A 25,490-nucleotide genomic window follows, 5' to 3' on the forward strand; every position below is an offset into this window, starting at 1 on the left:
ATCGGTTGTGTAGAAAGCAGCGAATGCAGAGCATGCGGAGAGGACGACGAAACGTTGGAACACTATCTCTGTCATTGCCCAGCCTTCGCGACGCTAAGAAACCAATTTCTAGGAAATAACACTATACCAGAACTCCACCAAATTAGGGCAAGCGAGTTCAAAAACTTAAGAGATTATGTCAATGGCACAGAATTTCTTAACTGATAATTTTATTTTCTTTTAATAAATTAAGCAATAAAAAATTTATTCCCCTTAGGCTTCCGCAATTAGAGCGCACAACAGGCCTATACTGGCTTAAGTGTATGTCCCATACGGGCATGTGGCGATTCTTATATTCGCCCCTCTTTTCAACCTAAGCTAACCTAAGCCTCCTAATAAGTAAAATAACGTTTATTCCACTCAAATATTGAAAAAAGACATGCACCGGCCACTTTGAAACAATTTTACATTTTCTGGTTTTTTGTTAAAAAATTATGTTTTTGAAAAAAGCGTTTACGAAATTTTTATGATAAACAAATGTTATGTCAGTTTGGTTATCTCATGCGGCTCTAAAATTTATTTTCAATTATATATCTACTTAAAGAGACTTCACAAGATTGCCCATATTTCTAAATTCAAGTTTTTAAATCATTTTGTGCGTGACGTTTTTTCACCGAATCACTTTATAATTAAGATTTCTACATCAGATAACATTATGTAGAAACTCATCACGCTATGATACAGGGTTATGAGGTTGTAAAAAAGTCATAACCCTAATTTATGAACCCCCGTTAGTCTAAAGACTAAGGGTATAATTATTGAGGACATCATCTATAAACACATTTTCAGGTATCCATTGCAGGGGCTGATCCAAGACTCTTGTTAGTATTCTTTACCATACATATTCCGTCTAGCGTCAACGACTGCTACAGCAACTATGAACTCATACTCGATATAAATAGATGGGAAGTATCTACAGGGAGAAGCAATGAAAAAGAAAGTCTCCATGCAGTTGACATAACCGATGAAAATAAATCGATCCCTACAATTCCCACCGAAAGTCGCAGGAATTATATTGGAAATTTGTTGATTTCAAATTGGTAATGAAGATTTTAATACTAAACAAATCAAATTATAATAACAAAAACACAAACATGCATGAATCTCCCCCCAATCATTGACCTATCTTTGCATAGAATTAAATATATCATGCCATAAATTAAAATTCCATTATTTCTTGCAAAATGCCATTCAATCGTTTCGAGTCGTCATTCACATCGTTTGCTCCACCTCGCCTGCTTTTCAAATTTCCATAAGAGAAAATCATTGTGTTACGATTCAATTCAAATGAAAATGACGAAATCGCAAAAACAAGAAATCATAAAAAAAATAATTGCGGACAAATGTTGGGTGTTTTTCTTTCATTGGCAATATCCAAGCAAAAACAACTAAATTTCTTAACAAAAAAAACTATTTTTGATATTTCTAGGTCGCCATCTCTTTCAACCACGAACACGATCAGCGTCATCATATGAATGACCGCTTGGGAGGAAAAATATCGATTAAAAGTGTTTCTTTTTCGCTATGAAAAATTCTTGTAAAAGTCATCATTAGAATTAACAAAATTTTCTGTACGAATAAAATATTTCATTTCGGTGACGGAAGAATTTCTTTTTGTGGTTGGTGATTCCACACCGAGTGCGCAAATAAATTGTTGCATTTCTAAATGGGGATCTATTAATTAAATATATTAAGCAAAATGTTTACACAGAATATAGAAGAAAAAACCCGGGGATCAAAGTCTAGCAGAGAGAAAAAACATAAAAAACATGGGCGGGTTATGGATCCAAACAAACAGTCATTATTGCAACTTTCACTGAAATCTGTCATTGATCCCTTCAATAACAAGCCAACAATCTCCCTAAACTACAATAGAAGAAATGCTAACTTTTACTACTCTCCTCTTCGAACATGTTCTTCTCTGTTTTCATCTTCAAGTTGAAGTTATTTGCTTCCAACACCCAATACTTCGATCCGCTTGATTTACGGGCTTACCTTCCTCCGCCCTCCCATTCTCAATCAACTAAAGAGCAAAAATTAAAAAACAAATGCAAAAAACTGCCTATCTGCGACAGATTGATATAAATGAACGGACTTGGGGTCAACAAAATTAATGTCAATTCTATGAATAGTTTAGTCACTTCAGTGGCCCACACTAGCGCCCTCACTCATTCGCGTGCACACACATGAAAATACTCGCCTTTTTTGTCTGTCAATGTGCGACACCAGACAGTCAGTCAATCATTTTGGTGGCGTAAATTTATCATTGAAATTCTGATGACAATGTTGCTGCTGACGATGTTGGGTCAGAGAAATTATGCGTGTGCCATAATTTCCTTTCCGTTGCAAAGAAGGTATTCTCTATGTTCATGGATTGTAAACTATGTATGGGGAAAATAAATTGTGTGTAGTGGGGAGCAAATGTGGCTCCAAATAAATGCGAATGTCATTGCGAGCTCTTCTATGCGACTTATTGACTCGTAGGAAAAGTATAAATTATTATAAACATATGTAGATATTCGTATATTATTTTTCACTACACGCAGAAATTTCGCATTTGTTGCAACAACAATATCTATTTTTGTTCCAACAATTCAATTGTTAAGTTCAAGCATTCCAATTGCAAATTCAAAAATACCATCGTTTACTCCAAACATACAAACAAAAACAACTTGCGAAATTCCTCAATATTGTAAAAGTCGTTGATTGTCAGCCCAGAAAACCTTTTACTGAAATTTTCGATTTGATCGTATAAAATCCTTGTATAGACTTTCCACATACATAATTTTGGTATAAATGTCACGTATAATATTATGAGAATTGACAAGCACTACAAATGACCAGGTTTTGCCAGGTCTAACTAAAAAGACAACAAACTGAATGAAGGAGCACTACTCCATTGCGTCCATCCTCCAAGCACCTACCATAAAACCACAACAAATATGAAACAAGTAAGAACGGCGTTAAGTTTGGCCGGGGCGGACTTGTTAAACCCTCCACCACGAGTTGTATTGGGGGCTATATTAAGACATGGACCTGTACCGACAAATTTCTGGGGGAAAGTTTTATACCCCCAACGAAGACTAAGTACCAAATTTCAGCCATTTCGGCAGATTATTGTGGCCACAACTTTTAAAATACCGAAAATCGAGAGGTACCGTTCTATGGGAGCCAATTCCAAAAATTGGGAGGTACTGTTCTATGGGGGCAATATGAAAGCGTGGACCTATACCGACAAATTAAGAGGAGAAAGTTGAATACCCCCTATGCCGACGAATTTCATATGGAAAGTTTTATGTCCCAAATGAAGACGAAATACCAAATTTCAGCCATTTCGGTACATTATTGTGGTACCGTTCTATGGGGGCTTTATGAAGTCGTCGACCTATACCGACAAATTTCTGGGGGAAGATTTTACACCCCCAACGAAAACTAAGTACCAAATTTCAGTCATTTCAGTGGATTATTGTGGCCACAACTTTTAAAATACCGAAGATCGGGAGGTACCGTTCTATGGGGGCTACATAAAGGCGTGGACCTATACCGACAACTTTCTGGGGGAAAGTTTTATATCCCGAACGAAGACTAAGTACCAAATTTCAGCCATTTCGGTGGATAATTGTGGCCACAACCTTTAAAATACCGAAAATCGGGAGGTACCGTTCTATGGGGGCTATATGAAGGCGTGGACCTATACCGAAAAATTTCTGGGGGAAAGTTTTGTACCCCAACGAAGACTAAGTACCAAATTTCAGCCATTTTGGTGTGATGAAGCTAAAACCTTCAAAATACCGAAAATCGGGTGCTACCGCAAGGAAAATGGCTTAATGTAAATTGGAACTTATTTAATAATTTAGAAACAAGTAAAAACGTGTTATGTTTCCCCGCCCAACTTTTTATACCGTGTACGAGTATATGTTTATGGTGGAGAAGTTTTGTGACCACTGGGAAACTCAAATGTCGAATTGCAGATACTTGGATCAAAAATTGTAGCTAAAATCCAAAAAACCGAAAATCGGGATATACCTTTATATGGGGGCTCTACCAATACATGTATCAATGTGGACAGTTCTTCGAATTACAGATAGTTGGGTCAAAAATTCCGAAAATGGGGAGGTACCGTTATATGGGGGCTATACCTAAACATGGACCTACTTTGACAATTTAAAGAGGGGGTGGCTTTTGGTGGAGATGTTGTGTGACCACTGGGAACCTCAAATGTCGGCTTACAAATAGTTGGGTCAAAATTTGTAGCAAAAATCTTCAAAATACCGAAAATCGGGAGGTACCGTTCCATGGGGGCTATACCAAAACATGATAACTGGGAACCTCAAACGGAAAATTACAGGAATTCGGTCGCAAAATGTAGCTACAATCCTCAAAATACCGAAAACTGGGAGGTAACGTTATATGGGGGCTATTCCAAAACGTAGACCTCTGTTCACAGTTTTTGAAGGTGATATTTTGTTGTCACTAGGTACTCAACTGTCAAATTACAGGTAGTACGGTGAAAATTTTTTGCTAAAATCCTCAAAATACCAAAAATCTGGAGAAACCGTTATATGCACTTAAAACTAGAAAATAATTTTCGCTTAGCCTCAATAAATATATTCTTTCTCATATTTTTTCACCATTTTTAATTTAAATACAAGCGTTTGATTTTGAGAGATTCCATCATGAGAAACAATATGTTTATTGAGGCTAAGGATACGTTTAGATTTATAAATCCACTCGATTTCAAATGTTAATTTCATAGCGTATACGTCAAATAACTCCTAGTTTTAAATCAACTCGATTTCATTTGACGTATATGCTATGGAATTGACAGTCGAAATCGAAATCTAGTTTTAAGTGCATTTAAAAATAAAACACTGAAACTTAAGTTTCTGTAAGAAACTTCTATACTATTGGGAACTCCAAATGCCAAGTTACAGCCAATTCGGTCTAAAAATTAGGATACAATTTCTAAAACACTTGAAATCGGGTGGTAACGCTATATGGGGGCTATGCCAAAACCTGGACCTATGTCCACAATATTTGGTGGAGAAGTTTCTGTACCACTGGGAACTCCAAATGCCAAGTTACAGAGAATTCGGGTTAAAAATGAAGATTAAATCCTCAGAGTGCCTGAAATCGGGTGGTGCCGCTATATGGGGGCTATACCAAAGCCTGGACCTAAATTCACAATTTTTGGTTGGGAAATGTCTGTATCATTGGGAATCCCAAAATCCAAATGACAGCTAATTCGGGCTAAAAATGTAGACAAAATATATGGTGGCTATAGGGAAAAATGGACCCATATTCATGTATTGTCATCCAAATCTGAAAGTGTGCAAAGTTTCAGTTCGATTTGTCAACTGCAACTGCGTTAAAAATGAGTTACTAGATTTGGACTAAATCGGGTGGTACCGCTATATGGGGGCTATAGGAAAAAATTTACCCATATTGGTTTTGGTTTCATATTCTTGTATTGTCATCCAAATCTGAAAAAAGTGCAAAGTTTTAGTTCGATTAGTCAATTGCAACTGTGTTAAAAATTAGTTACAAGATTTGAATTAAACGGACACCAAAGCAAGTTAAATAAAACACTGTAAATATGCCTTGATCTAGAAAATATACATACATACATTTTACAGGGATTCCGATGCATAGTTCGATGTGTAAGAAACGAAATGGCAAATTTAAGCTTTGTTCCTTTACTTTTTTATACCCTCCACCATAGGATGGGGGTATATTAAGTTTGTCACTACGTTTGTAACTACTCGAAATAATCATTGTAGACCCCACAAAGTATATATATATATATATATATATATATATATATATTCTTGATCAGCGTGCAATTCTACATCGATATAGCCATGTTCGTCCGTCTGTCCGTCTGTGGAAATCACTCTAGCGTCCTAACGGATTGACGTAGGTTGATGAAATTTTGGGAAAATATGTTATATTTACGTAGGACTTTTGGTATTGAAAGCGGGCTATATAGGTCCCCGCTTTCGTATAGCCCCCATACAAAATGACGCGTGACGCGTCGTCATTTTAAGATATTTGGCCCATTTTACCACCGAATTGGTTGTAATTTGGTACTTTGTGTCTCCAGAGGCCAAAAAATATTCCTACCAAAGTTGGGTTATATAGGTCCACGTTTTGGTATAGCCCCCATATAAGGCCTCATATAAAGTACGCGTCATTTTAATATATTTTGAATGTATTAGACCCATTTGACCACAGAATTGGTTGTAATTTGGTATTTTGTGTCTTCAGAGGCCAGAAAACATTTCTACCAAAGTTGGGTTATAGGTCCACGTTTTGGTATAGCCCCCACATAAGGCCCCTTATAAAGTACGCGTCATTTTAATATATTTTGAATGTATTAGAGCCATTTGACCAAAGAATCGGTTGTAACTTTGTATTTTGTGTTTCCAGAGGCTAAGAAACATTTCTACCATAAAATGTTTATATAGGTCCACGTGTTGATATAGCCCCCATAATACAATATCTCCCGATTTTCGATATTTTGAACGTTTTAGCCTCATTATCACACCGAGATGGCTGAAATTTGGTATTTAGTCTTCTTTAGGCGTATAAAACTTTCCCCCCGAAATTTGTAGGTATAGGTCCACGCCATCATATAGCCCCCATAGAACGGTACCTTCCGAATTTCGGTATTTTGAAGGTTGTGGCCACATTAATCCACCGAAATGGCTGAAATTTGTGGTGGAGGGTATAGAAAGTTCGGCCCGACCGAACTTAACGTTTTTCTTACTTGTTAAAGGTAAGAGTGGTAAAAGAGAAAAGTGTCAAAATTTCTCAAAATTGCTCTCTTATGAACATTTTTACCAGAAAAGTAAAGAAACGGAAAAATGGTAGATCTGGTAGCAATGTCAAAAAGAAACATAAAAAATCAAATTTCGTCTTTTATTTCACAGTTTTCAATTTACTTTTGTCAGCATTCGACTTTTTCTTCTGTCTTTCTTCCATTTTTTTTTCTTCATTGTGAAATAAACGTAAAATAAAAGTCGAAAAATCAGTTCTGTCATTTTTTACCTGCAGAAATTTGTCTGGTAGCCTGTGGTAGAAGAGAAAGGCATATGTGCTCTCTCTCCTCTCTTAAAAATTGCTGCCAGTTTTACCACTTTTTGGGGTTAAGGAACGCTTTGCAGGTTAAAAATGGTAACAAATGGTAACCTCAGGTAAGTAAAAACACAGCTTTAATTTGTTGGTAACATTTTCGGACAATTTTGGTAGACAATTTTTTTTAACTGGCGGCAACCGTGGTTGCATTAACAAAATACAAAAATAGCAATCGTATCATATAAACAAGTCAAAATCGCATTTTTTAAGATACGAGGTTGAGAAAGTAAGGCATCGATATGTTACATACAAATTGCATATTGTGTAAAAATATTTACAAAAAAGACTAACCTGAATACCTGAATGACTTAAGCTGTGTGCTTAGTAACGAAGTGAAGTTGAGCGAAGTAAAGTCAAATCGTATCGGAGAATAAAAGAACGTCTACGCGGAATTAAGTTAAATCGAATTCCGCAACAATACTTTGATGAGTTTGTATTTAATATTAAATAAAATCTTATATATAAGGTAATTCGATAGGAAACCCTCACCCATAAACCACTTTCAAACGATTTTTTAATCAGTTTCTGTATGAGATTTTTATTGAATTTTATTGAATTACAATAACCCAATCTATGTCTTTTCAGTATGATTTTTCGTAGCAAATCAAAAGAACTGCTATAAAACTCTTTAAACGGAGAGTTGGTCTACTTATTCAAAATCAGTAGGATTTCTCAAAGAAAAACCAAGTGGTATTCCATAGGAGTCCAGCAGGCCCCATCACAGAAGTAAAGTTGGTATTCTAAGACATTGTCTCATAGCAAATGTGTCGAATACTAAAAACATTGTTCCTAATACACTAATACCTCGATTTGCGTTAATAATTGGTTCCGACAAACTTCAACGCAATGCGAAACACATTGAAACACATGTTTCCACGCGTTTGTGTGAAGAATTTGTTAATTGGTTCCAAAATTGTATTTTAGAATTTTTTCTTCTAAATTTTGCATAACAATTCAATCGAAGGTGGTTGTTAACATTTGACTGTACCAATGCTATGTCAATGATATTATTATTATGTAAAGAATATCAAAATCAGTCTTTTTACGAAAAAACCAACTAAAATATAATAAAAAATCGTCGCATTATGCGAATGATTTATAGCTTTTATTTCTCTGAGAAAAATTGTTTTATTTTTGGTCGAATAAATTTGTTCGTAAAAATATGTATTTATAACAATTAATTGCATCTCCCATAGCCTATTTTGGATTACCGCTGCTACTTTCTGAATCCTTGTCCACAAACATTTCAATTGCTTTGGTTATAAGTTGCTATGCTTCTGCTATTTGAGTGAATTTTAAAAATATTTTCTGCGGTAATTAGACGATGGTGATTGTCCCTCTAATTAATGCATGTTCCGAGGCAATGTAAAATAAAAAAATCTTTTCTGATTGTTTTATCGTGTGACGTTAAGAACCCATGTCCTCTTCACGATATTCAATGCCAAATATATTATTTTTTATATAACGCAAATCGAATATGTAACGCAACTCGGAACAAAATCTATTATTTTTTTGTTAACGCAAATCGAGGCAACGCAAATCGAGGTATCAGTGTAATGTATTCAATTTTTGTAATGGGTTTTCTACACGGTATTTTTTTACATATTCATGCATAGGCACTGTCACTTTTTCTGCACGGCAAAATTTTATTTTTCATTCGTTTTCTGTTGTTTTCTTTATTTATATCGCGTACAAACAAAACAGCAGTTTACCTTTGGTTGTACAGACGAGAATAGAGTGCGTTCTATTCGTAAAAAAGTCCGTGTTTAGACACCCAAATTTCTCGGGAAAGTAAATTCAGTTTTTAGGCAATAGGAGGTAGGAAAGACCCAGTGGGAAAATGGAGAATATATTACATTGAGAATAAATAACTTATAGCATTATATGATTTACATTATAGAATTTGTCAAAAATAATCGAGAAAAGAATGCAATTTGGGCAAAAATTAATTATAACACTGTTGTTATAGGATGCATTATATTATTCATCCCAATTGAAGCGAAATGGTAATTTCTTTTGACGAAATTTACAAATTGATTACCGTCTATATTCCAGAATCTGTATATGATGGAATGTGTAGTTTCATAGTTTATTTTTTTTCCTGATTCTGTGTCCCGTTATTTTCGGACGACTTCATGTCGCGTCATTGTTTAAGTTTGTAAATGTGTTTAGTTTTGTTTCATTCGTGTGACGGTGAAGATGTACGTTTTTTAAATGTATTCAAAGCGACGTTGGAGGCGTTTAATATCAAATAAAACAAGTAAAAAAGTATCAGTCGGCTTTGCCGACAGAGATATACCCTCAGCCTGTGTATATTGAAACAATTTTTTCCAAAATACGTATGTATGTATTTATAGGTTTTAAAAATGATGGGCGTTTGAAACGACAAAAAATGTTGATTAGGATTAAAGATAAAAGGTTTTTCGGGGGAGATACTAAAAGGAATGTATCGACATTGATCGTTATGGAAGTGGATCTCCAGCCGCAACATATGGTGACATAGGGGGTTTTTACACTCTTCGGGCTGTTTGCTCAAGAAGTATGGACTTCCGCCTAAAAACTTTTACCATCGTAATTGAGGCAGCGAATGCAAGTTGCTTCAAGAAAAATCAAAGTGATTCGATACCAGGTCTTAAAGTGAACTTATCCGAAATTTTGTGTGGGAGATACCGGATGGAGTGGACAAATATAGTCCATATTTGAACCTGATCTATATCTGGTAGATATATTAGGATGTGTAAAGTATAGACCAATTCGGCCATTCCCTTCAATAGTTATCGTACGAACAATTTTTCCGAACATTTTTGAACTTTTGTGGGGGAGGTACCTGAAGGAGTGGACCGATATGGCTTATCTTCAAACTTAAACTATGTTTGGACAAAATACTACTAAGGCCAAATTTTGGACCGAATCGGCAGATCCGTTCGAGAGTTATCTTGCGCTCCAGCCACCTCACACGGTTTCATAGGGATTTTTTGCAACTTTTAGCCTAATTTCTCTAGAAGTATGGACTTGCCCCTGAAACTTGTACCGTCGTATGGAGGGCAGTGAATACAAGTTGTTACAACAAAAATCAAAGCGATTCGAGAGATGGCCCTAAACTGAACTTTTCCGAAATTTTGTGTGGGAGGTACCCGAAGGAGTGGACCGATTGAGTGCAAATTGAAGCCTTATTTAAGTCTGGTGCGCACAAATTTTCCGAACATTTTCGAACTTTTGTGGGGGAGGTACCGGAAGGAGTGGACCGACATAGCCCATCTTCGAACTTAAACTAAGTTTGGGTAAAATATTACGAAAGCCAAAATTTTAACCGAATCGGTTCATCCGTTCGAGAGTTATCGTGCGCTCCAGCCAGACAGACAGACGGACGGACATTGCTCAATCGACTCCAAATTGTCTGAAACACATTTCGTCCAAACATACTTCGGGTCTAAAACCATTATTTCGATGAGGCACATTTTGCCCGTATGAAAGTGTATATACCCTCGTTAGCATAAATGCTGAGGGTATAAAAAACGTTGTGCAAGTGCATACATCAAATGAAAACAAGTAAGTAAAATTGTTCAACATTTGCAAATTAAATACTTTTATAACATAAATATTAATATAAATTATTTATTACAGAAGTGTCAACGTGCGAAGGATATGACGAGAAAGAATACAAAAAGATATTAAAAAGGCATTCCATCTGACTAAATTAAGACAGTTTAATAGTTGGTTTACATTTAAGAAATCCGCTCGATTTCAATTGTCAATTCCATTAGTCAAACGTCAAATGAAAGTCAATGGATTTCGGATGAGTTTTCATTTGACGTATACGCAAAGGAATTGACAGTTGAAATACACTCGATTTTGTTTTTGTATTCTGGGAATACGTGCATATATTTATAAAACTATGTTTATTACTAATAAAAAATAATAAAATATAAAATAATAAAAAATTTAATTAAAATATATATTTTTAAAAAATACATATTTTTAATCTATTATGGGGGAATAAATTAAATAAATAATCAATTATATAATGTATTCTTGAAATAGTGTCCAAAAATGTATTATATTGAATGCATTATCTTATGAATCACTGAGGCAAACAAAAGGAATGCATTATTTTCCTAGGACATGCACCGTGTTAACAATAATGTATTCTGGAATCAATAAATCGTAGTGTTTATGCATTACCTCCTCGTTTACCATTGCTTCCATTTTCCCACTGGGGAGTATTGAGGAGCTCTTTCCTCTCCGCTCTCTCCCAAAAAACTCAATTTACTTTCCCGAGAAATTTGTGTGTCTAAACACAGACATATAGATATGTATGCACATAACACTTTGATGCATTGAATTTTCTGTATGGTTCACACCATGTGTACTACAAACTTTAGATTTGTAAAAAGTGACAGTTGGTATGCACAAATATGTAAAAACCATACCGTGTTGAAACCCCATAATAAATATTATGGTAAGTACAGTAAGAACTGGGCTAGCTTAAAACAAACACTCGGACAGTCAAGGCAAGCAGTATTTTGCCAAATTTTCAGACGATCAATTTAAATCATAATATAAACTCAAAGGTTCATAAAGGTTCTTAAACTTAAAATTAATGAGCGTGTTTAAGGTTCATTGTTCTTTAATATATATGTAACTTTCTTTCGTAAAATAAAAAAAGGTACCAAATCTGTTCCAGCACCCGAAAGATTCAACTATTTTAGAATTTTTTAAATTATTTTACTTTATAAATTTGAAAACTGTTACATGTTTTTGTGTAAGGGAACACACACCAAGTTTTTCCTAGAGTAGGGGTTTCCTAGAGTTTTTTACGGCCACAGCAGCGACTTCGCAATTCTGCTTAAATGTGACATGAATTTAAGTTTTAACATACCTGCAATTTACAATTTCTCCAACTGCAGACAATTCAAAATCTGTAATTAATAAAAATAACACAATTATTAATACGTTTTAATAAATGAAATACTCTATATTTTCGTTTATTCAAAACATATGAAATAAAATAAGTGTTCCTTTTCATCATTGAGGCTAATGACTTTTTGCTGCATTTGATTATGGCACAACTGTGGGCTATTTCATATCAAATGGGAGTAAATATTAGAGATTTCATGCACAAGCCAAATTAGACTTTTCATGAATGATTTGAAAATTCTCACAAGGAAGGTCAAGGTAATTTATGGGCCCAATAGGTCCCTTATTAGGATATGTCGTTCCCATTAGGGGTTTCCACTTCTAATATAAGTACCAACAACAGCAATTACCATATACAAGTTATTACATTTTCTTCAAGAATATGTACTTCATCCTCTTTTAAAAATATACACTGCTATTGTTCCACATGCCACGCCGTGGTCCATATTCACTTTGACAACAAATAAGGCATTTCAAATCATCATCAAATGGTCCAAGAATAATAAAAAACATCAAACATTTAGTTCCTCATTCTATCAATTTTCGAAAAGAAAACAAAAACATTTCGGTTTATCTTCCTCTTTGGCCAAGCACAAAAGTTCTTTAGCCTGCCAAGAAATATTCGTTTATAATTTGCGTTTGCTGGCCAGCACTTAACCTTAACATTCATAATGAAAATTGTATATTCTTAACGAAAAATAAATACCAAAACTGATATTTCTGTTCATTGGCCACCAAAAAAGATATTCTCATTGCAAATTTACGAATATTTATAGAATTGTGTGTTGCTGTGTAAGAGAAATGCTACGTGTTTAGGGTTCCAAGCGAAAATTATTTTTATTCTGAAAACAAGTGGTAACCAATTGAAAGAAGCGATCTTCTGGTTCAATGTTTATTTATTTAAGTAATCACCACCAATGTTTAGACATTTTCACGTTTTTGGCAGGGAAATTTATACAATATTCAATAAATCACATAAATCTATTTTGATTTTAGGATTTAAACTAAGAGCAGTATTTAGATTTTTTGAGAGTTTGTTTTGTTATTTTTCTCACATTATGTTTAAAAAAATTTTAAAAGAAACCAAATTCAATGATGCGGAAATTTAAATTTCATTTTGAGCTACTTGTTGAGGAATTGTTATATTAACCTTGAAATAATAAAAATCATTTTGAGCTTTCTAATTATCTACTTAAATAAACAGCAGGCTTCACGGCGAAAATAGTCTTGAAATTTTGTTTGAAATTTAAATTACTGCCTAATTGGTCGGTTTTTTGTGGAACAATCTCTTTTGCCAAAAAGGATATATTTGTTATTATTCTAATGATTGTAATAAGACAATAATTAAAGGTCCTAATACGAGTACATTATGTACATATATGTATATATTTTGGGCAATGAAAATTTGGAAGCACGGCAAAAATCGTAATCAAATAGGATGTGTTATTATTGGAGATGGAGGTCTTATTAAGCATTAATTTATTTGAATCTATTTTACAACAAAAAATACTATATATATTTCCACTCACTATTTTATTTTACTATTGTTTTTGTTGTACTCTCTCTCTCATATTTGTTTTGATCATTAAGTTTTAGCTTAATTATTCGTTTACATTGTGACGTCATTCATTATTACCCATTCTACTCCCACCATAGACTAATGAAGACATAGACGCCGGAATGCTCTCACCAAGTATGTTCGAATTGAGAGTGGTAACTAAGAAACTCAATATAAAATGCCAAAAAATACAAGTTAATAAATATTTTGTTATGGCAAAAGACTACATGGGGTTAGTTTTGATCGGATAAAAATATCCAAGAAAATGTCATTTTCCCCAAAAATCGTCTTCGAACTTTTTTCGGGTTTGATGACTTGAACGCGGAAAAATTGTGTAATCCTTCGTCTGTATATTCATTAGTCTATGGTCTCACGTATATATTGACTCTGCCCATAGACCCCGGTGGTGCTCAAAATATTTTGTGCATTAGTCTCTCTGAGCGAGTCTTCCCTAAAACACGACAGATGAGAATAAAAAGAACATATGTTGTTGTTGCAGTCACGTTAACGTATATGGGTGATCTTGGCTGCCATAGACTAATGAAGGTATAGACGAAGGATTACTCAATTTTTCCGAGGTCAAATCAGTCAAACCCGAAAATTCAAAATAGTTCGAAGACAATTTTTAGAAAAAATAGCAACAATTTCTTGGATATTTTTATCTGAGGATATAGTTCCCATCAAAACCAAACTCTATGTAGGCGTTTGTCGGAGCAAAATATTTGTTAAGCTGTATTTTTTGGCATTTTATATTGAGCTTCTTGATCACCACACGCAATTCTAACATACTCGGTGAGAACATTCCGGCGTCTATACTTAATTAGTCTATGCTCTGTCCGTTTGTGTGTGTAATCGATTCACAACATTGTCATTTGCTTGACCGCGAACTAAAACCTTCAGAGAAGTAAATAGTAACCTAAGTAAAGTAAAGCTGTGTGCTTAGTAGAGTTAAGCTATGTGCTTAGTCAGTAGTCACATGCACAAAGTATGCTGCAAAGAAAATCGAGCTTTTGGGAGAGGGGAAAAGATACCCTATATACTATTTCCTCCCCGCTCTCACCCAAAAAAACACAATTTTCTTTACCACAGACTTTGTGTGTTTTACAACAAACTTAGTAAAGTCGTGTACGATTAAGTGTAATAAATTACGTAATGCAGCATATTAGAATCGTAATCTAAAGGACCCTTGTTTTATTTTGTGCGAATCGTATCAGGGAATAAACCAAAGTCTACTCAGGACTCCGTTAAACCTAATTCCGTAACAATATGATCCCTCCTACAATACAAAGTATTAGGTCAATCATGTCATTGGTGGCTTCAACAATATGTATGATCACATAACAATATATATTCAGATTGTTTTTCGATGACTTAGCGAAAAAAATGTTGAAGAGTTTTGTTTTTATGATTTAAACTTTTTGTAAAAAATTTAGATCATGTTTGCGAAGACCATTTCTATTGAATGTGTGGTTGTGGAATCCAATGGTTGGACCAAAAAAGTTGTGGCCAAAATATATATTGTTACCATAACAAATAAAAAACTATTTATTTATTTGCGTGAAGTTTTTATGTTCTTTACTATTGATCCCTAAATTGGTAATGAGATTTTTTGTTTCATATTAATATCTAGAATCTATTTCTTTTGATTTTGAAAAACATTTCAAAATATAATATCTTTGTTAAGGCAGCATCTGGAAGCCTTTGCGACATTGACCTAAATACAACGTCAAGACAAACGTCACCAGACACTGTCAAATATCAAGGTTATTTAGATTTAAGTTCTCCAAATTATGTTTGTGGGCTTTACATACCATCCCAACATATTTATATACGAAAATTCACATACATAGATTAATTTACGATCGAACAACAAACCAAAGGTTGTCCATGTGTCTGTCCAACGAACCACATCAACATAAAAAAAAACAAAATAAATAAAAAATTAAGTTCTTCTATCCAATTTTAATTTGTCTACGAAACACGGATATTATTATTAGCTACCCCTTCGTTTTTTGTTTATTATTTTTTTATATTTTCAAAACTAAATAATATCCACCGACGTTTACATGAAGGCCTTCAATATGATGTCTGTGAACCGACAGTCTGACAGACAGATAAACAAGTGACAAAGAAAAAAACAGAATAAGATGTGTTCACCCTTTACTAAAACTTAACCATCCTAAGAACTCATCAGCAATTCCATGCACATTTACAGCAACTTCCAATAGTACTTTGCGAATGAGTTTTTGGAATTTAATTTGACTCTATCTCCATTAAGTGAGTCTTCGTAATATAGACGACTAGACTAGACAATGGATCCCTACACTTTTTGGCTTTTGATGGCTATCACCGGAAAGTCTGAAGTTTGATTACTAATCATAGTGAATTAAAATGCAACGGATATGCATGCATGTTTTGGGTAATAAAAATGAAATAAGAAATTACAAAATAGCTTGAAAAAGTTACTAGACATATGAATTATTAATTTTTAACCAAAACAGAGTAATTCATATTTTCCCACAAACATCTCACCATAATAATATGGGTCCTCCCTATAAGGGTTTTCTAATAAGAGGTGTTATTTTAGTATTCAAAGAAAAATTTGTGTGAATATGAATATCATCCGATGTGCTTTTTCATTTGCAAAACAGATTCGACCATGCAGTTCAACTTCCCAGAGAAATTAAGAAAAAATAATATTAAAGTTATCTTCGCCCTAAAGGAAAAATTGTTATTTTTTTTTTGAAACGAATGATTGGACGTTTGTTTCATAATAAAGAGGTATGCCGTTAATATTAAAAACAATATCAGCCAAAGGCCACCACGAGCACGCTTACATGACCATATCCTTTCCAATGGAATATTGCATAACCAAATGACAAAATGGTTGCCTTATGTTATCGATAGCCTCAGGAATTCTATCTTTGAGATCTTGAATCGACGCTGGGCTAATCGCGTATACTTTATCTTTCAAATGACCCCAAAGGAAATAGTCTCAAGGTGTAAAATCACAAGATCTAATTTGCTTATTGTGATCACCTCTTCGAGAGTTAACACGGTCCGGAAACTTGTCCCCTAAAAGAGCAATGGTGTGTGGCAAGGGTACACCGTCGCACTGTGGGCGAAATTCAAATCTGGCGGGGAAAAAGTCCGAAAACTAACCAAGAGCTAAGTAAAAATCATTAATGTAGTATTTTACCAAACATACTGGTAGACCTAAAAATAACAACAGTATTGCATTTAACGGTTATTGGCCGTTATAACGGTACATTTACTGGGAGTTTTTTTGTTGCAAGAGATAAAATCGACTTTTTTGATAACTTGTATGTTGACTAATAATATGGAGAAATGAAAATAAACATGTCGATAATTTAATTTTTTCAGATTGTTTGGAAGTAGTTTTTATTAAAAAAATTATTATACCAGTATTTGATATTGTAAATACTCTGAAAAAAATGTTTGAACATTTGTATAAAATTTTTTCTACTTAGAGCATTTTGACTAAAGTGCAACTTATGGGAAACGCACGGAAACACTATCGGACTTTTTTAATATCAAATTACATACTCCAAAGTATCTACTCCCAAATTTTGGTCTGCCTTTTTTGCCTTTTTTCATGTTATCAACAAGTTTATAAATCCATTTTTACATGAAAAAGCGTCATTTAAAGTGGGGCATTTGTGTGGCGGATATACCAAAAAGTGATCCCATGTGAATAATGCTTGGTGTGTAGATGTTTTGTCTATTAAAAACACGAAAACCAAATTTACAGTCATTTCCGTTGGAAAATGTTGCTTACACCTTCTGAATTCTGGAAATCGGGAGATACGTATATATGGGTACTATATCAAATCGTGGATCTAGGTCGAACATTTTTGGTATGGAGATTTTGTGTGTACTTAGAACCCAAAATACCAAAGTACAGCCAATTTGGTTGGAAAATATAAAGAATACCTTAAAAATACCTAAAATTTCGGGGCTAGACCAAAACGTGGACCTATGACCCCCATTATGGGAACTAATGTCACATACCCCCTTAAGATCCTAAATACCAAAATACAGCAAAATTCACAGCGAAATGTGGTCCACATACCCAAAATACCATATGTGCCGAGGTACCGTTACGAGGACGATATGATGTAACGGTGAGCTATATTCGCCATACTACGTGTAATCATACCTATACAAATAAGTAACATCTGTACCAAATTATAGCCGCTTACCTCAATTAGTTTAGGAGTTATTAATTTTCCCCCGCTAGATTTGGATTTCGCCCACAGTGCGTCGTGTTGAAAATAAACATTGTCCAGATCAAAACCATCCAACACCGATCATTTATAGTTGACCCTTTCTCATTTTCGAAAAAGTAAGGTCCAAGTATCCCGCTGGACCATAAACAGCACCAAACAGTCACACGTTGAGTCTTCTCAACAATAACTCTTGTTTGTTGGTGTAGCCATCGAGGTGGAGATGGACCTCATCAGTCAATATGATTTTTTGTTGGAATTCCGGCTCATTTTCAGACATTTCAAGGACCTCGTTAGCAAAGACTTGCTGATGGCTTAACTAAACTTTATAAGCCTTAAGACCCAAGTCTTTATGACCTTTATGGAATGCCCAATTCCAAGGAAGCACGAGGAATTGACAAACCTGTGTTTTCTTCAACACTTTGGGCTACAGCAGCAATCTTCTCAGGTTTTCTTGAGCGACGTGCACGAATTTTATTTTTCCAAATTCTGTATTGAAATCACAACCAGTGGTTTTGAAGAGAATAACATATTCTGAGGAACAGCTATCATATCTGGGTTATTAATGTATATTGTACGCATCGGTCTCGACAGTCGGTGCAACTTCGCAACAACCTTGTGAGACTGGCGAGGTGGACTGCACAACGGGAACGCGGCAACAGGCACGAGTGACTGGCATAACATCCACAAGAACATCCAAACACGAAACACGCCCAACTGCGTAGATGACTATGTGGGATGATTACCTCCACTAAGTCTCGTGCTTCACCTTACAAACACTTCACGTCAAACTACTTAAACAACTAAGGGTCCGATTGTCTCAAAGTGCCCGACTGAAGTCCCACCCGTATGTTATACCCATAATTGCTAATTTCCCCATTAGCCGTGACATACCGTACAAGTGCATCATATGTTACATTGCTAACAAATACCCTGCTCCAGCCAGTCCCTTCGGACCATACCAGCAACGTCTGTCAACTAATCCTTGAAGCAATCAAAATGAGGCAGGAAATTTATCCTCTCAGCTTTCTAGTTATGTCCATCAGCATTGCTCGCTCTTACCAATCGCCACCTTAACAACCACTCGGTTACTCCAGGCTCCCAACATACCCGTGGCCTGCACACCACGACGTTCCAACTCGACACGAGTCTCAGCTTCAACCATGATAAGTAGGTCATTAACATACGCACAGATCTTAATGGTGGTCGCTACCTCTCGCAGCTAAGAATCCATCATGCGGTTCCAAACAGCCTCCCTCCACATCTAGCCAGACCGTTTCACTGGATCCCACGACACTAATTTACATAACCAGAAAACAAACTCCTGACAACTGATCTTAGACAATATAGCGAGCTACCCCAAGAAAGTCATATGCGTCTTGGCACTTGACATGCTCAGACTATTCTGTGCATGCATCGACACGTCCACTATACCCTTAACCCTCAATAAGGCCGAATTGATGTGAAGAAAGGCCCTTGCTGTAGCACTTCTTAAGCCTTGCCACCATAATAATCTCCAGCTCATTTCCAACGAGGATTACTGCTCACTCGATCAGCAGCACTATAATTCGAGCCTGTTCCCAGGAAGTACCCATGATGGATGCAACCGCTGAGAACGGACTTTTTTCTACTCCAGCCAGATATTGTCCGCAAATTCAAAACGTTCCAAATTCGGAGACTCACCCCATTCCTACACAAAAGTAAGAATTGATTAAGTCTCCGACCTTGGGAAGAATGTACTCAACAATATCCATACATTTTCCGACCAACCCGAGACAACGCATGTATGTCAACCTGACGCGGTATTTTGCACCCGTTGAAAATGTTTGATGTTGCCTGGCCGGTTAATCGAACCCACGACCTTCAGCGTGCAAGGTGGGTCTGCATACCATTGCACCACGGTTGTATCGAATATAACATGTGGTGAAAGTGTGGCTGCAGATATTTCCAGGTTGCTTGAGTGTATAGTCGTTCAATTTAATGCATTTAAATGCGATGTTTTATCCCGACGCACACTGGTCGGAACCATTGATCTAGCGGCGCGAAAGTCAAAAAATCAAAGTATAAAATTGCGAAATGTTTTCCATTGTATCGATTACAGACACTATGCTGACTAAAATTTTGTCTTCAATTTTTTGTTGTTGTAAATATTCACTCAGTTATTAACTGTCAAGTGCAAGAAATGTTGATGCATCCGATTTTAACAAAATTTTTGCTAAAAACCTGATTTCATATTTATTAATGCCATGTTCATACCAGCATTTGAATCACGTCGTTCGTTCTCATAATTACGTACACGAATTAACCCGTTCATACGACATGGTACATCATTCATAGCAACATGATTCATATTTTCATAGTTTTTGTTTACTGATTTTAAAGAAAGTTTCAGCCAAAAGACGAGTAAAGTTAATTGATATGAACTGAAAAAATATTTGTCGTTCTTTCAGATTTCTATTTAATATTAAATTATATTAGTTTCATTCATGTTTTCTATTTTTCCTCACAATTTTGGTGTTTTCAGTACATTTGAAAATTTTTCTATTTTAAAAATTAAAGAGAGAGAGACCTGCCAAAACAACTTTTTGGTATACAGACTTTCCGGCAGGCATTTGATTTTTGTTTCTAAATTTGTACGCGAATTTGAAACGATGGACAAGAAATGTAAATGCAATGAAAGAGAAGACAAAATTTTCTATGATCTGAATGTATACTAGTCGTTAAACCGTTTACTTTTCATTCATATTTTGCAGTTTTTCTAAAAATGTTTGGGTTTTTCATAAATTTTTAAATTTTGTATTTTTCCTGTCATAATTAATTTATTTCGATAAATTCTCTCATTTGTTAGAGATGGGACATATTTTATCGTCGTTCTGAGGGTAATTTAAATTGAACAATGTACATAAATCGTCGTTCGTTTTCAATATTTTGTATGGGAAATGAAGTCATTTCATCGTAATTTGGGGTCGAACAACGAATAGAGAGCGAAACACCGTCAGTCTGAACAAGGCATTAATTGTTTAATAAATTCGTAATAAAACTAAACAAAGTTTATTTTCTATTGATAGGGGAGGGTGTAAGTTAAATTTAAAAAAAATTTTGGGGCCTGAAGTTGCTTAGTTATGTAGCAATAAATTTTCAAAATTTATAATTTTTTTATGTTTTTAGTGAAATATACTTTTGTTAAATGGAGCGTAACTACCAAGGTCCACTGAGGTTCAGTCCAATTTTTTTTACTAATTAAATTGGACTACCTAGATTCCGAATAACCACAATTTAGCTGCAAATAGCTGCAAATCTTGCTGATAAATGGTCTTGAAAAATAGCTTAAATCCTCAAAATACCCGAAATCTGTCGGTACAGTTATATGGGGGCTATATAGAAATGTAGACCTATGTTTACAATTTTTGGTGGAGAAGATGTATAACCAACGAGAACCTCCTATGCCAAAATTCAGCTTATTTGGTCTGAAAATGTAGACAAAATCCTAACAATACCGAATATTGGGAGGTACATTTATATGGGAACAATATTATAATGTAGACCTGTATCCACAATTTTTAGTGGAGGATGTTTGTGTCCACTGGGAACCCCAAATACCAAATTTCACTTAATTTGGCCGGGAAATGTAGCTTTAAACCCCCAAAATACTGACAATCGGGAGGTACCTTAAAAGGGGTCTATACCCAAACGTGCACCTATGTCCACAATTTTTGGTGGAAAGGTTTAGTGATCACTAGAAACCCCAAGTACCAAATTACAACTAATTTGGAAGGAAAGGATGGCTTAAATCCTCAAAATACCGAATATCAGGAGGTACCGTTATATGGGGGATATACCAAAATATACCGATTTGGTTCATATTTAGCCTATTATTACCCACGGACACAGACTGAGTTTGTGCAAATTTTCAGAAAGATATCTCCATTCGTTTCCAAGTTATTAATTTCGCGCCGCTAGATCAGTGATTTCGACAACAGTGCGACGCCATCCATCATCGTGCAACCATCCCCATAAGAAACGATTTTCATACCGTTCGAGGATTTCGAAATCAGTGTTGTGGATATTAAAAACGTTTAGAATGTATCACCCCGTCTAATCGATATTGACTTAACGACCACATTTTCCAACCAAATTGACTTTATTTTTGGAACTGTTTGCTGATTACGTACGGTGTTCCCGACTACACCATCATTACCCTGTTTTATAATAAAGTACAACGTCTGCATCTAATCACTGTTTCATTTTAGATTGCCGTTTTTCTCCATACTTCTATGCATTGTCATTACAAAAGCAATATGCCATTGCTAATTGACATTAATTTTCGATAAATAAAATCAACTGCTCCATAACAACCCACATATTGGATTTGTTTTCATTTGATTGTGCGTGGAGATATTAATCGACAACCACGAACATAATTGATCGTAAAAATATGTTTATGTAGAAAAATATCTCCGAACCTTAATAAAATACAATAGGTTATCGACACATTTAACAAAGCAATGGAACAAAAGCCTGAGGGAAGGGTAAAGCATTCTAAGGGCCAGTTGAAAGAAAACGCTTAGAAATCTATTAGAACTGTCATCCTAAACGGCGACAATGTCAATGTCATTCACACTCACAGAACAATGTTAATTGTCAATGCGGTTTCAAACATTCCATTCCACATGCATTCCATGTTAATGTATACTCGTAATGCATTTCCATTTTGTGATAGATTCGTTTTACGTCACTAAAGAGGAGATATTGGTACCAACAACATCTATCGATGAGTGTGTGTTGCATTAATCGTTTTTTGTTTTGTGTTTGAAAGAATTCCTCCATTGATTCTTCTTTAATTCTTTCCCTTCACCTTTAATGGTATTCTCGTGGGTGTAAATGGTATTAAACTTTACCTGCCTTTAACGTGTTTTGAATTATAAAATTATATTCAAATCATTCGTTGTGAGAATGCGAGATAAAATTACACGCTAAAATGAAAAATCTAAAACACGAAAACGTTCTAAACATTAAAGATGTGTATTCACAGTTCGCTCCTGACAAGTGAAAAGGTTTATTTAACAAGATAATAGTTCACACAGAAGGGGAAGTCCAAATTTTCTACGAAAAGGCCAAGTGTAAGAGAATATTCAATTGAATGTTCGTATTGGTATCTTAAAGACTCGGTGAGTTGTGATTTTATATTTAGACTTAATGAAGTATTCCATCAAAAATATGGACCCACATGTACCGAATAACCAATTACAAAGGAATGTAAGCAAATTACCTTTTGCATTATCAATAAGGTAAAAAAATAATGGAGTATTTCCTATAAATTAACAATGCAAAACTACTTATTTTACTCATTACAAAGTAGTGGATTCGGTAGCACAGAGCGCGTGTGTGCTACTTACTACAAAACCGAGAGTTGTAAGTTAAGTACTTACACTATCCGAACAAGCGTGCAACAGCACCGTGTTCTGTGTTTAGCTACAAATTAGAAATTCGAATCCTCAATTTCGGAAAATATAAACTATAATGTGGAGTTTGGTGAAACTGTACATAAATTAAGTTCAATAGTTCTGCAAATAAAACATATTGAGAGTTATTCTGAACGGGAATTCCCCGTGATTTCTCTCTCTCTGTTTCTATATGGAATTTCACTCACTATTTTCTATGATTATTTTGCTATCGTTTTTCTTGTACTCTCTTTCGCTCATATTTGTTTTGATCTTTCAGTTTTACATTAATATTAACTCGTACTCTCTCGTATTTATTACCTCTGCCCCATTTGTGGTTTACAGTCGTCCGCCTGTTTGTATATGTATTTGCGAATCGATTAACATTTTGTTTGACCATTGTAAAACATCTTAGGTTGAGGATTCTAGGACAGGCTGTGTTTCAGCAAGCGAATATAAATACGGGAAAATTGCAGATGGGTCAGTAAATTGTAAATGATATCTCGAACTAAAACCGTAAGTTGGTACAGAAGTATGTAAAAAGAAAAGTAAATCTGTGCTTAGTAGAGTGAAGCTGTGTGCTTAGTAGAATAAAGTCGCTTATGAATATGTGGAGTAATGTAAATAAAGCATTTTAAGACTCTTAATTTAAATGGAGCTGAGTTTTATTTGGTTAAATTGTATCAGGGAATAAAACAACGTCTACACAGCGTCTTTCCGCTTGGCTGTGACTAAGAAAGCTGGAAAGCTGAAAATTCGCCTCAGTAGTGAGAATATTCAATCAGTGGAGTCCCACAAACCCACACACCCAAGCTTGGAGATTGTCATTAGGGAAAGGACAGTGAATCATTCTGCGTCAGAATGAGACGTCAGCAAAGATCGAGGATAATAGACATAGACTGGGTAATAGAAGATATTAATAAAACCCAGTCTGAGGAGTGCCGTGAAGAAAGGTATGAGTATGTCGAAAGTCAGCGAGCTACAGCATCGAATCATGAATCAGAAAATACAATGGCAAACTAGAGCATGCTGCGATTCTTTACTAAGAAGATTGAGTTGCGGAGAATGGAAAAAAATTAATTTCCCGATATAACCAAGTCGTTGGTGGAATGGGAACATGAGAAGGCCCGTGAATGATAAACCAGGCACCAGGGGTTGGAAGAATCTGAGCGAACATTGGCGAAATTGAGGGTATAAATATGCAACATTTAATTTACCTGAACAACGCTAAATTAAACATTAGCCTTGAAGTTAAAGTGAGCGCTCAATTTGAAATAATTTTAGACTGCTAGGTAAAATATGGAAAGCTCAAAAAAAGTGGACGAAATAGAAACTGTATTATCTGCAAAGCCGCGGTAGCACCTGTGAAGAAAATGCATGTTGAGATCTGGGTAATGTAAGACGCCATGAAATCACACAGAAGTGATAAATAATATATCTCCCAACTTACCATCAAACTAAGCGAAAAGCTTAATATTTAATAATTAAGCTGAAGAAGCTGGATCGGCCCAGGAAGAAATATTGGAGGCCAATCAAGAGGTAGAACGCGAGTTGAAGGTTATGAAGGCAGAAGTAATAAAATTTAGAGCTGCCTTAGAGAGAGCGCCTTGTTCAGTTGAAACGGAACGTTATGAAATAAATTGGCTGCAAAGCTAGTTGCCAATGAGAATGTAGCGATAAAGGTCAAAATATTGGTGGAAATAAATAAAAGAAAGTATTTATATCCAGTTCGGAAAATACTCATTCTGCAAACAAGCCTGTACGTGAACGCTTAGTTTATGAAATTAACGAAAGCAATACACTCATGAAATATGCACACCCGACTTGCACACATAAGGTCGTGGGTTCGATTGCCCGGCCAGGCAACATCAAAACACATTTTTTAACGGTGTCAAAACGGTGTCAGTAATGTTGGCGACAATTCCTGAGTATTTTAGCCATGTAAAACTTCTCTACAAAAGTGGTGTCATAGATACGCCGTTCGGACTCGGCGACAAACTATAGTTCCCATATCATTGAGCTAATATGAATCGAGGTGCACTCATTGATATGAGAATAGTTTCCCTTGTCCCTTATGGGATGTTTGTGGAACAATTAATAATACACTCATGAAGTGAGAAAGGTGTTGCTTACAGGACTTACAAAAACCAT

General features: G+C 35.2%; 1 protein-coding gene across 5 annotated transcripts in view; it reads right to left on the bottom strand.

The window, feature by feature from the left end:
- The window catches only part of Mipp1 (Multiple inositol polyphosphate phosphatase 1), a 99,060-nt gene that overhangs the window by 43,366 nt on the left and 30,204 nt on the right, over positions 1–25,490 (bottom strand). For 3 of the 5 annotated variants that reach the window (XM_073983160.1, XM_073983161.1, XM_073983162.1), the window contains exon 2: positions 12,056–12,095. The exons of 1 other annotated variant lie outside the window; for it this stretch is intronic. Coding sequence is in view for 1 of the 4 variants with exons in the window: in XM_073983159.1 (XP_073839260.1) it covers positions 5,480–5,516 (37 nt within the window). In the remaining 3 variants the exon portion in view is untranslated. Of the gene's footprint in view, positions 1–5,479; positions 5,518–12,055; positions 12,096–25,490 lie in introns of those variants that run through there. One more of the 5 variants, XM_073983159.1, reaches the window with a different exon arrangement.

This window comes from Musca autumnalis, unplaced genomic scaffold (assembly GCF_047663935.1).
Source record: "Musca autumnalis isolate F117 unplaced genomic scaffold, ASM4766393v1 scaffold_4, whole genome shotgun sequence".
Classification (NCBI taxonomy): Eukaryota; Metazoa; Arthropoda; class Insecta; order Diptera; family Muscidae; genus Musca; species Musca autumnalis.